General features: G+C 48.9%; 1 protein-coding gene and 1 long non-coding RNA gene across 12 annotated transcripts in view; one reads left to right on the plus strand and one right to left on the minus strand.

Annotated features, from left to right (window-relative positions):
* Positions 1–15,966, minus strand: part of SYS1 (SYS1 golgi trafficking protein) — a 37,415-nt gene continuing 21,449 nt past the window's right edge. For 4 of the 11 annotated variants that reach the window (XM_042980307.1, XM_007077761.3, XM_042980303.1 and 1 more), the window contains 3 exons: positions 2,406–2,552; positions 2,073–2,210; positions 1–675 (listed from right to left, as the gene is read on the minus strand). In XM_042980307.1, coding sequence (XP_042836241.1) covers positions 470–675; positions 2,073–2,210; positions 2,406–2,544 — 483 coding nt within the window. In that variant the 5' untranslated portion in view covers positions 2,545–2,552 and the 3' untranslated portion in view covers positions 1–469. Of the gene's footprint in view, positions 676–2,072; positions 2,211–2,405; positions 2,553–4,261; positions 4,399–4,811; positions 5,151–7,036; positions 7,228–9,792; positions 9,870–15,966 lie in introns of those variants that run through there. The other 7 variants (XM_042980302.1, XM_042980300.1, XM_042980299.1 and 4 more) reach the window with 6 other exon arrangements.
* On the plus strand, positions 6,345–8,885 carry LOC122237182. Its single transcript, XR_006215415.1, has 3 exons — positions 6,345–6,495; positions 7,007–7,135; positions 8,614–8,885. It is a non-coding gene; the product is annotated as an uncharacterized LOC122237182 (long non-coding RNA).

Consider the following 15,966-nt stretch of genomic DNA (forward strand, 5'->3'; position numbering starts at 1 on the left):
TTGGTATATTATTATCTGTTTATTACTTATTCCGTGCCCTGTTCCCAAACAGGGGGTGGGGGAGCAGGGGTACCACCGCACGGGGAGTGCTAGGAGTTCACGTCCACTTAGAGACACTGGTGTAGGAGACTCTATCAGAAGACTGCAGGATAGTCTGGGGGAGGCAGGGGCGCTAGGAAAAGCAGCGGCATCTTGTCCTACCTCATCTTCCATCTCCGCGCCTGCAAGCCCTGCCTCAGGAGCAAAGCCAAAAACTGGGAGGGGGGGGGAGGGGGGGGTCGCAGCAGGAAAGGTTAGCAGTAAAGCAGGAGGGTTGATTCCCAGAGAGGCTCACCATCCCACCATCCTTGCCTCCCCCCAGTGCCTGCTGCAAGTAAAGAGTCTGGTCTTCTCCGCAGGGCTCTGGCTGGGCCTCTCGTCTCCTGTGTGGAAGAGCCAGCCCGCTCAGTCTATACATGGACGCCCACTGCTAGCTGCAAGCTCCAGGCTCTGCCCCCCCATCGGCCCCATCCTCTTCCTCATCAGACTGTGCCAAGGGCGTGTCCGCTCCGCCGTCACTGGGATTTGGGCTGTGCAGGTTGGTGGAGTCGTCAGAAGACGAGGAGGAGGTGCGGGACGCGGTCCTGTCTGGCGTGGCCGTTGGCAGGCCCAGCTCCTCTGGACGGTCGTCCATCCCTGCCCAAAAAGAAGAGTTGTCAGCGCCACAAACAGGGCTTCGGGGGGCTCTGAGAGAAGCTCTGGCCAGCAGGGGCTGAAGCCCAGAGAGGCGCAGAGGCCTCACCAGTCAACTGAGCCAGTCCGGCAGACAGCCAGGTGTCCTCTCAGGTGCCTTCATTTCACTACGGCATGTATGGGCCCTGCAGTCTGCTCCATGGACTCAAGCGTGCAAACTCCACCTACGCCACCTACTTGATATTGGGTAGCTTTGGGCAAGTCATTTTCCCCCTCAAGGACTCTGAATCTTCTCTGTAAAAATGGGATATGCACCTATATTCCAGAAGGGTTTTGAGGCTGAAATCGAAGAATGATTATAAAATGCCTGGCACGTAGCAGGCCATCAGTAAACAGCAGCAGTTTTAGAGAAAAGAAGAAGCCTGTGTGGTTTCATCTATTAAGTGTCTGAATCTTGATCTCAGCTCAGGTTTCGATCTCAGAGTCATGAGTTCAAGCCCCGCGTTGGGCCCTGCATTAGGCATGGAGCCTACTCTAAAAAAAGAGAGTATCTATCTTATAAGCTAAACATACGGGCTTTGGAATGAGAAAGCCATGGTTTGAGCTCAGCTTTTCCACTTTCTGGCTGTGTGACAACTTCTAATTTCTTCCTTTATAAAATTAGGATACTACCACCTGCCCTAATAGGATATTATAAGAATTGAGCTAATTTGGCACAGTATTAGCAACTAAAAAAAAAAAAAAAAAAAAAAAAAAGTGCTCAGTAAATGTTCATATGAAGATGGCTAAAACAGCTTAAGTTGTGTAATATAAAAATTATATTTTACATTATTTTAATTACATGAACTAACTACATTAATTTCACAAATGTAAAATTAACAAAGATTAAGGGGGGGTTGGGGCATTCCCAGAAGTTTTATTTATTTTTTAGATTTATTTATTTATTTTTAGATAGTGTGCGGCACCCAACACATTTAAATCTTTATTTATTTTGAGAGGGAGAGAGAGAGTGTGCAAGAGCATGTATGCGAGAGCTGGGGAAGGGGCAGAGAGGAGAGAGAATCCCAAGCAGGCTCCTCGCGGACAGTGAGGGGCCCAATGGAGCGCTTGATCCCACAAACTATGAGATCATGACCTGAGCCAAAATCGAGAGTCAGATGCCTAACTGACTGAGCCACCCAGGCGTCCCCGCCTCAGAATTTTAGATTGAGGATCTGTCACCCAGTTCCCCTCAGAGTCAACGTCCCTAAAATCAGAACAGACAGCTGTTTTACTGGTAGAAACACCCACTTCCAGGCCCTACGTGTATATTTCCCCGGTCCCGCTTGCAGCCTCATTTCAGAGCCTGACGCCTGTTTCTGGCTAACTGGTGCCCAAGTCCCCAAAGCCAAGGGGCATACCAGATGTCTGGGGGGTTGGTGGAGGGTCTTCGCAAGGCAAGAACACATCTGCTCCATCTTGGTCCCCAAGGTCAATAAGTTCTACCTGCTCCAGGGCATCCACATTCACTTCCATGGATGAGATACTACCTATGGGGGCTGCAGATCAAGAAGGGGGCAGGTCAGGAGGATGCGGGCCAGAGCCCTTAGGATGGTCAGAGATATGTGTCAGGTCTAGAGACAGAAGTTTCGAGGGCCAACAAAATGGGGGGATGAGGCTCCCGTACTTCAGGACGTACAAGACGTGCCTCCCCTACCCCACCCCAGTCCCTCTCCCCAGGACTCAGAGCTTACGTCTCTGCGACTCGAGATGCAGGTGGGACAGGGGGAAGACAAACTCTGTCTCTGGCTGTAAAATGTCCTCAAAGAATTTCTGCCGCTCCCGAAGGCGGAGCTGCTGGCGCTCCAGGGCTGCCCGGGGATTTGGGTCCATGTCAGCTCCTGGAAGGTGGAAAAGCAAGTACAGCTATGAAGTTGAGAGGGAAGGGGTGGGGGGGGAGGCTGGGCCTGGGGAGCATGGGGAGCTCCGCTGCAGCTGGCATCCCAGCCATGGGGCCTCCAGGTGCAGCCTGGACACCTCTGGTCTTGGCTACCTCTTTCCCTTCCTCGAAACAAAGTCCGTTACCACAAAGTCCATTACCACAAGTCTCCTAAAGTGGCAGCGCTGACCCTGGCTCCACAAAGGGGATGCCGGTTCCAGGCACGGCAAGAGAAGCTCCTCTGTATTCAGGGAATGGGGCCGATGGCCAAGACTCAGTATCATGCCCTTGTGAGAGGACTGGTCCAGCCCAAATGGGGGAGGCACTTTTAATGGACCCGGCCTCCCCTCAGAAGGCCAGGGAAGGGGGTGGGCTGGGGATCTCAGGGTGGAAGGTCATCTTCCTCTAATGCTGCAACTCTGGTTCATGCCCTGCCTTCAAAACCCAGACAAAGGCTAAAGCACCTCCTCCCCACCATACTCCCCATCACCACCATCCCCTCCAAACCCTGCTCTGAAGTCACAGATCTGACTTCCAGACTTGGCTCTGTCCCTAAGGAAATCATCTTTCCAGCCTCGGTCTCCCCATCTGAAAATGGCCTAATAGTCCTACATGCCTCAAATGGGAGAGGCTGAGGGTGCAGGTGCCCCGTAAAATGTAAAGCCCGCATACTACACTATCCAGAGGCCGCCCATCTCTTCTCCGCATTCCCCAGCTCGTTATTTGGGCGCCTCTCCTCTGACATCTCAGTCTTACATCCCTACTAGTCAGAGTAGCAATTGGAAGGGCGGGGCCTGGGTCCAATTCAGGGCCCCCGGACCCCCAAAGCTGAGAGCTTTCCAGAATACCAGAACTCTGGGCCAGCCCAGGCTGTACACGTTCACTCCCATTTGCTCGTCCCTCTGAGCCCATCACCGGAGGCAAGAGCTTGAGGACCAGCTCATCATCCTCTGCAGCCTGCCTCCTCGACTCATCTGGAATCAGTGTCCGAGACCCCGGCCAGCTCCACAGGCGCTGCTGCGGGCCGCGAGGGGCCCAAACCCAAGCGGGCCAGCCAGGGCCAAAGGCAGTGTGCGGGACCGGGTGGCCGCCGGCTGGCAGCGGGGGGAGGGAGGCGCTGACGCCGATTCCTAGGAAAAGCTTTCCGAGCTGCCGCCCAGGTCACAGCGCTAAAAATACCCGGGGCCCCTGGGGCCGTCGTCTGCTCCAGCGGCCGGGTGGAGGGGGGGGGGGGGGGGGCAAGGGAAGGAGAGAACGAGGGTGGGGGCGCCCACGGGCTGGGGGCGCGGGAGCTCCCCCTTCCCCCTCCCCCAGCCCCATCCTTCTCCCGAGACCCAAGGAGCTGCCCCCAGGGGGCATCGGAGCTGGGGCCAGGGAGAGAAAAGGAGTTGTTTACGAGACGAAAGGTGCTGGGAGAAGGGAGTCCAGGTCTGGGGAGCCCGGGGTGCCCGTGCAAGGCAGAGCGCCCTCCGGGTCTCCGCTCCACCCGCCCTTGAGTCCGCAGGAGCTAGAGAATTCCCTAAAAAGGGCCGGGGCGCGCCCGCCGGTGGGCGGGCGGTGAGGGGTGGGGGTGGAGAGGAGGCCGAGGGCCCCGGGGCGTCCAGTTCGTGCCGCCGGCCCCCGGCCCCCGGCCAGCCCGTCGCCCCTGCGCCCCTGCCGCAGAGCCCCTACCTGCAGCGCCCCGCGCCCCCGCTGCCTCGGTGGCTGGGCTCCGGCGAGACGGCTGCGGGGGCGTGGGAGCGAGACGCGCCGGCCGGGGTGGGGCTGCGCTGCCGGGGCTCCCGCGGGACGGCCGGGCCCTGGGAGCCGGGAACGAGGAAGCGGCGGGCGGCGGAAGTGGGGGAGGGGTGGCGACGGGCACCCGCGCTCGCCTCCCTCCCGGCCGCCGCGGGGAGCCCCCTCGGGCGCGGCCGCTCGCACTTCCAGGCCGGGCGAAAAGTTCCCCGCGCGCATCCTTGCCCCGCGGCCGGCCACGCTCGTCTGCACTCCGCCCGCAGCCCGCCCGCAACCCGCCGCCCGGGCGCTGGGCTCCGCACGCTCCGTTCCACTTGCTGCGCCGCGCCCCGGCGGCGCAGCCCCGCCGCGGGGACACGCGCGGGTTCTCGGCCCACGCGCACTTGCTGCTGGCGACTCGTGGGCAGCCCCGCCGGAACGCACCCGCACCCCGGGCGAGAAGGCGCACGCGGGGAAAGGGGCCCGGCGGAGCCGGGAGGGCACTGACCCGGTGCCGCGACTCAGGGCAGGTGCGCCGCGGCGGAGGGCCTCCTGAACCTGGGACTCACCCGGCAGCCCCCGGTTCTGGATCCGGGACCGGACCGAGCCGCCGCCCAGCCTTCCAGCGCACTGGGCGGGGTGGGCGCCGGGACGGGGCGGGTCAGGGCTGCAGGGGTGGGCCGCAGCGCCGCGCCCCGAGACGCCGGCGAGAAGCCAAGCCCTCCAGGGCGCGAACAGGGGCGCTGTGCATCCGGGCTGGCGGGGGTGGAGGGGCGACGCGCAAACTGAGGGAGGAGAGGAGAAGGGCTTGCCCCCCTCGCCGCGCCTCCTGCTCAGACCAGCGCCAGAAGTGTCCAATCTGCTTAACTCCTGGACTGAGACTCTTGCCCATTCTCTTCCTCCTCCCTCCCTCCCCCCATCCCCTTGTGCTCGTGCTCGCAGCTCCAGAAGCCTCGGGGACGGGACGGGACGGGACCGGGTCGGGGGTGTCTGTCGGGGATGCTTCTGCCGTGGGGTCATTCGTTCATTCACTCAACAAACATCCGCGAGCAAGCCAGGAACTAGGAGTCATCCTTGGCACCTCTCTGTCCTGCGCTAAATACACCTCCATTTCCTGTCGATTCTCCTTCCTGAATAACTTTCCAATCCACCAACCCTCTCCATTTCCACCACCATCTCTCCCTTGGCTCTTCCAGTAGCCTTCTATCTGGGTACCCTGTACTCGCTCGGCCCGGCTACACTCCATCCCCGCCCCCCGCCCCAGCCGTCAGCCATCATTTCAAACCGCCAACTCTGGTGTGCCGCCCCCTGCTTAAATCCCTCCATTGTTAGAATAAAATCTAGGTGCTGATATCTGAGCCGAATCTTGAAGAAAGGAGTTCAACAAGCAGAGAAGAGGGGCGGGGGTAGGGTGGGGAGGGGCATGTGCAAAGAGAGGGATGGAGTCGTGATACATTCGGGTTTCCCGGTCGGGGACCAGCGCTCTGTACAAGTACCTGAGCGCTGTTGCTTCTCTTGTTAGTGGGATCCCAAAACCCTGGGAGAAACACAGCCGGCGGCTTTCCCACTATTTTACAAGCAAGGAAACTAGTTTATGGGAGGCACGTGGTTAAGGACACAGGCGTGGTCGTCAGACCCTCCTGGGTTGCAAACCTAGCTCTCCATCTAGCTGGTTGTATAAACACTTAATTTCTCTGTTCTTTGATTTCCTTGCTTATTAGGTAGGAATAATTAATCCCTACTACCTATGAGGTAATTCGTATAAAATGCTTAGTACCGGACGTGGGCACTTTGGAGATGCTTAATAAACATTAGGTGTTTTGATGGTAATGGGTTCTGAGAAAGGGAGGAAACTGCTTTCTTCCACGAATTTCTGTAATTATAGGAAGTACACCCTAATAGTTAACACTTCTTCAGAACTTATATATCTGTTGCTGTTCTAAGTGTTTTGCCTATATTTATTAACTCTTTTAATCCTCTTAACAATCTTGTGAGGTAAGTACTATTATTATTATTTCCATTTTCCAGATGAAAACTGAGGTACAGAGAGGTCAAGGAACTTGTCCAAGGCCATACAGCAAATAAATCGTGGATTTGGAATCCAGATAGGCTGCTCCAGAGACTATGCTTACAACCGCTTGCCCCAGCCTGTTCCCCTTCAGTCCTGTTGCAGTTTTCATCTTCCAAGAAAGGTCTCAGTCAATTTGATTCTTATTCCTCATTCATGGGTGGAGTAGACACTCGGTCCCATTTCCTAGCACAGAGGAATGAGGCCAACTTGGAGTGTGGTGGGTGAGAGCTCAACTCCCAAAGCCGCTTCCCCCCTTTCCAGGCTTATTCCTGGGAACAGGACTCCATGAATTGTTTTGAGCTGTCCCCAAGATGGTGACAGATCTGGAACCTCTGTCTCTTCTCTTTGCCAGATAGTTGCCTCATAAAGGGGTAGAGAGGGGAAAGCGTCCAAGCTAGAGAGAATTCAGGGGGCTAAGCCGGAAGGGTGCCAGCCCAGAGAAGGAGCCAGGCAGCGGACCCAGGAGCAGATGGCCAAAGGGGGTAAAAGGAGCCGTGGGAAAGTAGATGGCCAAGACTTCAGGCTCCACGCAGGATGTAGAGAGCTGGGGACAGCAACATGACCACACTAATCACAATTTTTAAAAATTGTTAGGTAGTCTATAAAATTACAGCTTTTGTCAAACCCATCAGAGAGCTGAGTTTGCAGAGCAACCAATTAACCTGAATTCCAAAGAAGGACGGGAGCCTCCGAGAAGAAATGGGGCACAGGCGCTGGCACGCTTGTGAAGCAGGAGGAAGACGGGGACTCCATTCAGACAGGTAAGAGTTCATTTCCTTCCTAGATGCAGGTTGCTCGCCGGTATCATATTCTTTCTGCCTCCAGAAAGATCTACATAAACAAGTAAAGATCTCTGGAAATGGACAGAATGAAGGTAAATGTAAGAGACATTTTTCTGTGTTTAATCACCTTAAAAGACAATTGACTAAAGCAAAAGAGTGGCAATACACTTCTCTTTTGCTTTCGAAGTCATGGGGATGTAAAGTCTGGAGTAGGGAATATAGCCAATAACTATGCGGTGAGACGTGATAAGTACACTTACTGTGGTGAGCATTTTGTAATGTATATAATTGCTGAATGACTATGTTATACACCTGAAATTAATATAAAATTATGTCACTACATTTAAAAAAATGTATTTTAGAGAGAGAGAGAGCACAAGTGGGGGAGAGGGGCAGGGAGAGAGAGAGAGAGAAAGGGAGAGAGAAAGAGAGAGGAAATCTTAAGCAGGCTCCATGCTGACTGTGGGGCTCGATCCCACAACCCTGGGATCATGACCTGAGCCGAAATCAAGAGTCTGACACTCAACCGACTGAGCTACACAGGTGTCCCTATATGTCACAACACTTCAATTTTTAAAACAGCAGCAGTACGTTGTGGGTATATAGCACATATAAAAGTTAAATTATGACAATAACAATAGTTAAAATGATGGGATGAGTAATTGGAAGTATACTATTTAAGGACCCTCTGCTGTATAAGTGGTATGACATTATTTGAAGATTGCCTTTGGTTAATTGAAGACATACACCATATATGCAAGGGGAACCACTAAAAAAATTTTTTAAGAGGTATAAATAACAAGCCATTATGAAGATAAAGTGAAATAATAAAAATATTGGGAGCCAGGGTATCTGGGTGGCTCACTCGGTTAAGCGTCCAACTTTGGCTCAGGTCATGATCTCGTGTTTCTTGAGTTCGGGCCCACATCGAGCTCTGTGCTGACAGCTCAGAACCTGGAGTCTGCTTTGCATTCTGTGTCTCCCTCTCTCTGTGCTCCTCCCCTGCTCTCTCTCTCTCTCTCTCTCTCTCTCTCAAAAATAAATAAAATATTTTAAAAAAATTTTTTAAAATATTGGGAGGCATTCTCCCTGGCCCTTTTGGTGTTCAACGTGTCTTGTTGACTATGTCAAGATTGCAAGGATTTGACTTCTCTTCTGCACCCTTGCTTAGGATTGATAATTGTTAATAGAGCTTGAGAGACCAGATCATGTCTTTCTCAGACCAAGGCAGGTTTGCTTACTGCTTGCTATAGAAGTTCTGGGCCTGGTTCCCCAGCCACAGGGTAAAGCCACTATGTGTGTGCTATGCATCTGGGACCACCATATCAGTTATTGGACCTGGGGCCAAGTGAACCACAGACAGACAGCTATGCTCCTGTTCATGTTGTTTGGTGTACTATGAGTAATGTTTCAATCAAATGGAATAAGTCTTATTGTCTATTTTTGGTACCCAATAGGTTGATGTTTTTCCCTGAAGAAATGTAATTAATCCAAAGTAAGGAAAAAAAAATGAGAAAAAAATGGATGGAAATATAAAACAAATATGTAAGATTTTAATCCAATTGCCAATGAAAGAACCAATTAAAGGACAGACTAGTACATTTGGAAATAAAGCAAAAGGCAATAATGTGCTGTCTATAGAAACCGAATTTAACTATAAAGAAACATGTACGTTAAAAGTAAATGGATGGAAGGACACCTGGATGGCTCACTCGGTTAAGCACCCGACTTTGGCTCAGATCATGATCTCGTGGTTCATGAGTTTGGGCCCCACATTGGGCTCTGTGCTGACAGCTCAGAGCCCGAAGCCTGCTTCGGATTCTGTGTCTCCCTCTCTTTCTGCCCCTCCCACTCACACTCTATCCCTCTCTCTCAAAAATAAATAAATTAATTAATTAAAAATTAAAAAAAAAAAAAGTAAATGGATGGAATGAGATGTACCACACAAACAGTAATCAAATCAAACTGGAGTGGCAGTATTCATAGCAGACAAATATAAACCTTCAAAAAGACTATTAGCAGTGATGGAAGAGGGATAGTAATAACAATAAAAAGTTCAATTCACCAAAAAGACTTCACTATTATAATGCGAATACATCTAATAACAGAGTTTCAAAAACAGATGAAGTAAAAACCAATAGACCTAAAATAGAAAGAGAAAAATCTATATTTCAGTTCGAGAATTCAATACTGCTCTCTCAGTAATCAATAAAACAAGTAGGAGAAAAAAGGAAGGAGGTAGAAAACCTGAACGCTATCAACTGACTTGTTCCGACTGCCACGTGGCTAACACTTTAACCCGACAACAGCAGGATAAGGATTCTTGCAACTGCACATAAAGCATTCACCAAGCTGCCTCATAGCCTGGGCCACCAAACGAACCTCAACAAATTTAAAAGAATCTAAATCAGACAAAATGTTTTATGACTATACAAGAATTAAAATGTAACCAATAAAGGCATCTGGGAGACACCCCCAATCCTTGGGAATAAAACAGGACACTTCAAAAAAAACCGAGAGTCAAAGGTGAACTCCAAAAGGAAATGAGAAGAATATCTTGAATTGAATGAAAACTGAAACGCAGCTGCCTGCCACCAAAGGCCCCCCGGTGCTCCCTGCCTTTCCTTTATTCTTACCTTTGTGTAGTCCTCTGCTACACTGTATCGAGGCGACTCTCCATACAGTCACAAACGGTGGTGGATCCCGTCCAAAACTAGGATTGAAAAAACAAAAGACCACAGCTCCCGTCTCGGGTGTGTGTCCTCTGTTGCTTGGCTCGCTCGCTCTGGAGGAAGCACCCTACTGTGTCATCAACAGCCATGCAGACAGGCCTACGTGGCATGGCACTGAAGATTCCAGCCGACGGCCAGGAAGAACAGAGACCGGCCGGCAACCGCATGCGGGCGCAGGGAAACGGAACCGCCGGGCCCGGTGGAGCCTCGAGAGAGTGGACTGCGGTCCTGGCCGGGGGCTTGACGGCCACCTCGAGAGATGCTGAGACATCACCACCTCAGCTAGAGCACTCCTGGATTCCTGATGCCCCAAACCCCTGACATAATAAATCCCTCTTGTATTAAACTGCTACACTCAAGACTAGTTTGCCATGCAGCAGGAGACAGGGCCTAGACTTTGGTACTGCGGGAGAGTGCTGCTGTGTCAGCTCCGAAATGTGGCAGTGGCGTTAGCACTCACCACAAATTGATGAGACTGTAGGGAAAGCGCCTTGGAAACGCTGTTAATAGAAGCCTCGGGCCTTTGAGAAAAAGGCAGGGCCGACAGCAAAGTGGGTAAATGCTATTGGGAACTGGGGAACTGGGGAACTGGGGGAGAGGAAGCCGGTTATGTCCTAGCACAGAGGTTAGCAGCCCCGTCGCCTGCAGTACAGTGGGCAGCAGAAAGTACCCCTGATGAGCTGGGTGGTCTAGCTGAGGACATTTCCCAGGAAGGCGTCAAAGGCGCCACCTGGTCTCTTCTCGCTGCTGACAGTAAAATGCCAGCAGAGAGGGCGGAACTAAGGCAGCAGCTCCCGAGTGACAGCGAGGTGGCCTCCCGCGGGGCATTTAGCAATGTCTGGAGACATTTTTGGTCCTCGAAACTAGAGAGGTTGCTCTTGGCATCCAGTTAGTAGAGGCCAGGGATGCTGGTAAATAGCGTCTAATTGCAAGACAGACCCCTCTCCCTACCTCCCCCCGCACAAAGATTCATTCTGCCCAGAATATCAGTAGTGCTGAGGCTGAGAAACCCTGAGCCAAAGGGAAGCAGTGGTAAATATAAAAGAGCCAGAACTTCATGGTAGGAAATTCGCAGCCTCTCCAAACGGCAAATGATAGTCACAGTAAGAAGTGCTTTCCTCGCAAAGCTCAAATAATCCAGGGCATTGAAAACCTTAAAAAACAAAAACAAAAACAAACGAACAAAAAACCCCACCATGGTCCAAAAATGAAACTGAGGTTTTGACTGTTAAGATCTTGAGTTCACATCTCAGGAAGACGAAAGGCAACGCCTCAGAGTACTATTCAGTCAGATAAAAGACCTCTAAGATTATAGGTGTGCTTTACAGATCCTCTAAATCAAACAATAGAGATTCTAGAAAGCTGAAGGGTGTTGTCCCTTAGCCATTTCAGCAGAAGCCTAATGCAGAGAAGGGCTTATCTCAAAGAAATTGTGGGCATGGCTTTTGTCTAGCCAAGTGGACCCGGATAAGATTCAGAGTGACCTACAAGTTCTTAGAGGGATAAAAAATCCAGAAACATCTCCAGTTTGGATTTATAAGAATGAAGAGGGCATAAAATAAAAAGAGGACTTTGGGCTCTGAATAAAATGGAGTAGATGCATCCCTCTCTTTCCTTCCCACAAGTACAGGTTAAAATGCTGGACATTTTATCTCAAACAAACATAAGAAGGCAGATCAACCAGGACTCCTCCCCCCCTGCCCCCCAGTAGGCTTTCTTTTTGCTAGGGTCTGGAGAAGCCTGCAACCTGGAAATGCCAACAAGGCACAGATTAAAGTCGCCTCCATGAAAAGCCTGTTTTCTCTTGTCAAAGGACTGAGAAAGGGGCACCCTAGCAAGACAGAAATCTTCTGACATTAAATGGCCCACTCCAGCAAAATACTAGAGGAAAAGCCACTCCTAGCCTCCACCTGCAGACAGAGGGGGACAGCCTAGACTTCAATGTTTGTCTTGTAACAGAGGTTACAGGGCACCTCCCCCACTTCACCTCCAAGTGGTGTTGGTGGGGGGAGGCTTCATCATTGCCCAACAGTAACAAGTACCTCTCTCCAAGTACCCTTTCCCATTTCCATGGTGTCAGAGGAGGCCATGGGGGGAGCTACACTACCATCCCCATCCAGCAATGATGAGGCCCCACTCCCTTCCCCCACTGTAAAGGAGGCCCAGTATGGAATCTAGATGTCTACCTCTGCCCAGCAGTAATGAGGCAACCCTACCCTACCCTTCCCCTACTGGGTGGTGTCAGGGGGGTCATGTGGGTAGTACGGGTTTTCACACTCATCTGGTGGTACAGAGTTGGTATCACTGGACCAGGTCATCCGAGGCCTACTAAAACAGAAGGTTTAAATGAAATCCAGAGTCTCATAACATACTTTCCAAAATGTCCAGGTTATAACTGTAAATAATTCATCATACATAGAACTGGGAAAATCTCAATTTGGATAAGAAAAGACAACCAACAGATACCAACAGATCAGTGTTGCTGGATTTATCTATGATTTTAAGACAGTCACTATAAAAATGCTTCAACAAGTTGGGGCACTTGGGTGGCTCAATCGGTTAAGCGTCCAACTTTGGCTCAGGTCATGATCTCGCAGTTTGTGAGTTCAAGCTCTGCCTTGGGTTTTCTGCTTGTCAGCACAAAGCCCGCTTTAGATTCTCTGTCCCCCTCTCTGCCCTTCACTCACTGTGCTCTCTCTCTCTCAAAAACAAATATTTTTTAAAAAGCTTCAACAAGCAATTACAAACATTCTTCAAATAAATGAAAACAAACATCAGGGAGGGGCATCTGAGTGGCTCAGTTGGTTAAACTTCCAGCTCTTGGTTTTGGCTCAGGTCATGATCTCAGTTTGTGAGTTCGGGCCCTAAGACAGGCTCTGTGCTGACAGTGCAGAGCCTGCTTGGAATTTTCTCTCTCTCCTCTTCCTCTCTCTCTCTTTCTCTCTCTCTCAAAATAAATAAGTGAAAAGTTTTTAAAAATTATTTTTAAAAATCTCAGAAAAAGAAATAGAAGACACAAAGAAAACAGAAATGTTAGAACTGAAGAAAAAAATTACTGTGCTGGGTTGAATCGTGTTCTCCAAAATACCCAATATTACAGAATGTGACCTTATTTGGAAATAGAGTCTCTGCAGAAATAATTAGTTAAAATGAGGTCAAACTGGAGTAGTGTGGGCACTAAATCCAATAACTGGCGTCCATTATAAGACAATGTGAAAACACAGAAAGAGACCCAGGGGAGACCACCATGTGAAGATGGACGCAAATACTGGGATGATGGGTCGATAAGCCAAGGAGCACCCAGGATGCCTGGTGATCACCAGGAGCCAGGAGAGAGGCATGGGACAGGTTCTCCCTTGGAGCCTCCAGAAGGAACCACCACCTTGGGTTTTGGACTCGGCCTCCAGTACTGTGTGAAAATAAACTTGTTGTTTTAAGCTATCAAGTTTGTGGTCATTTGTTACAGCAGGCAGGCCTGGGAAACTAATACAGAAACCAAAATGTAAAATAAAACCACCTCACTGGGTAGGCTCAATAGAAGGGTGGAGATAATGTTTGAAAGGACAGGTGCATTTGAAGATAGAACAGTAGAAATGATCCAATCTGAAAGAGAAAATTATATTTAAAAAGGATAAAGAGCAAGAACAGAGCTTCAGAAACCTGTGAGACAGTAACAAAAGATTTAACATTTGTGTTATGGGAGTCCCAGGTGGAGAGGAAAAGGAAGTGAAGCTGAAAAAACATTCCAGAAAAGAATGGCTGAAAGTTTCCCAAGTTCGACAAAGACCTGAACCTACAGACTCAAGAAGCCGACTGAATCTCCGGCATAAGCCCAAATAAATCTATGATTACACACAACATAATCAAAATTCTGAAAACTCAAGTCAAAGAAAGAATCGTGAAGGCAGTCAGAGAGAAATGACACCTTTCCTGTGGGGGAACAACAGTTCAGTTGCAGCAGATTTGAGCTGCCAGAAAGAAGTGGGACAGCATTCAAGGAGCGAAGGAAGATACGGTCAGTCCAGAGTGCCTGACAAAGATTCTCTCCTTGACCAAACTCTAGCTGGGCTCCTCTGAGCCCTCTTTTCAACATGGCCTTAAACTTGGTCTATACAGACTTGAACAAACACTAACATAGTTTCTAACAACTCAAGGCTGAATCCCTAGGATGACCCCAGACCCCTTAAAGTGCCTACCTGAGAAAACTCAAGGCTGCCAAATGAATTTACTGTTTGCTCTAGCCAACGCCCCCCCTCCCAATATAGGGCCCTGTCTCCCAACAGCAAGATATGCATCTTTCGTGGAAGTGTAGGAGCCTAACTTCAATAGTGTCAGTTAGCAAACCTAGATAGGTCTCACATGGACCAATACCCCCTTTATGCTTTTTGTAAATTTTCACTTCCTTGGCTCTACAGAGCCCCCACTTACCCCCATTCCCTATTCCTGAATTCAAGATGCCAAGTTGTCTATACAAATCAAAGCTGAATTCAGTTCACACTGGATTCTTTTCCCTATTACAAGAGTATATTCATGATCAAAATCTGTCCTTTCTACTTTAGCTAATTTGTTTATCTCTGACATGCTATACCCAGAAAGAAGACCATTTAGGACTGAAGATGAAATTAAGACATTCTCAAATAAAAGACACACTAAGAGTATCTGTTGTCTGAAGACCTACCCTAAAAGAATGGCCGACACAGTTGGTAGAGTGTGTGACTGGATCTTGGGGTTGTGAGTTCGAGCCCCACGCTGGGTGTAGAGGTTACTTTAAAAAAATGGCTGAAGGAAGTTCTTCAAACATAAAGGAAATGGTAAAAGAAGGAAACTTAAAACATCAAGAATGAAGAAAGATAAATGAAAAGAATGGAAATACAGGTAAATGTAATAGACTATCCTTCCCCACTGGTGTTTTCTAAATTATACTCAATGGCCAAAGTATAAATTATAACATATAACATTGTCTGATGTGGTTCTCAGTGTATGTAGAGGAAATATGTAAGACATTATAAAAGGGAAAGTAAAGATCTAAACAGAAGGCTTCTGTACCTCACTTGGAAGTGGCAAAATGTCGATACTGTGACTCATGTAGACTGGGATAAATTATGAATGTATGATGAAACCCCAGAGCAGTCACTAAAAACTCTGCACAAAGAGATACACTTGAAAACGCCATAGATAAATACAAAATGGAATCCTAAAAGATGTTCAAGTAACACAAGAAGGGTGGAAAAACAGAACGGAGGAATGAAAAATAGAGGGAACCAACAGAAAATAAAATGGCAAATGGAAACACTAAGACATAAATAATTACATCAACTGGAAATGGCCTAAATAAGTCATTTAAAAGTGAGAGATCTGAAAAACAGAATACAGAAATGTGACCCAGCTATAAGCCATCAGCAAGAAATTCACTTCAAATATAATGACATAGGTAGGTTGAAAGTAAAAGGATGTAAAAGAAATATGCCATACAAACATTAATCAAAAGACAGCAGAGCCTGCCATCTTAATATTAGGTAATAGCAGATAAAAGAAAATCCCCCGGAAAAGAAGCTACATTACATAATGATAGCAGGGTCAAACCAGGAGGAAGACAAAGTAATCCTAAACATATAGGCACTAAACTGATAAAACCCAAAGGAGAAACAGGCAAATACACTATCAGAGTTGGAGACTTCCACACATCTCTGAACAACTGATAGAAATACTAGGCAGAAAAACAACAGGATCTGTAAGAACTTAACAAAACCATCAGCCAAAAGGATCTAACTGACATTTAGAGACTACTCCATCCAACAACAGCAAGATACACATTCTTTTCAAGTGCCCATGGAATATCCGCCCCAATAGACAATACCCTAAGTAAAAAATCAAAACACCAAACCACACACAACCTCAAGAGATTTAAAAGATTGAAAGGGATTTAAAATTATACAGTGAGTATTCCCTTGACCACAGTGGAATCAAATAGGTCCAAGTTAGCAACAGAAAGGTGACAGGAAAAATCTCCAAACACATGAAAAGTAAACAACATACTTCTAAATAATCTATGGGTCAAAGTGAAAATCTCAACGAAAT

Source organism: Panthera tigris, chromosome A3, assembly GCF_018350195.1.
Source record: "Panthera tigris isolate Pti1 chromosome A3, P.tigris_Pti1_mat1.1, whole genome shotgun sequence".
NCBI classification, from domain to species: domain Eukaryota; kingdom Metazoa; phylum Chordata; class Mammalia; order Carnivora; family Felidae; genus Panthera; species Panthera tigris.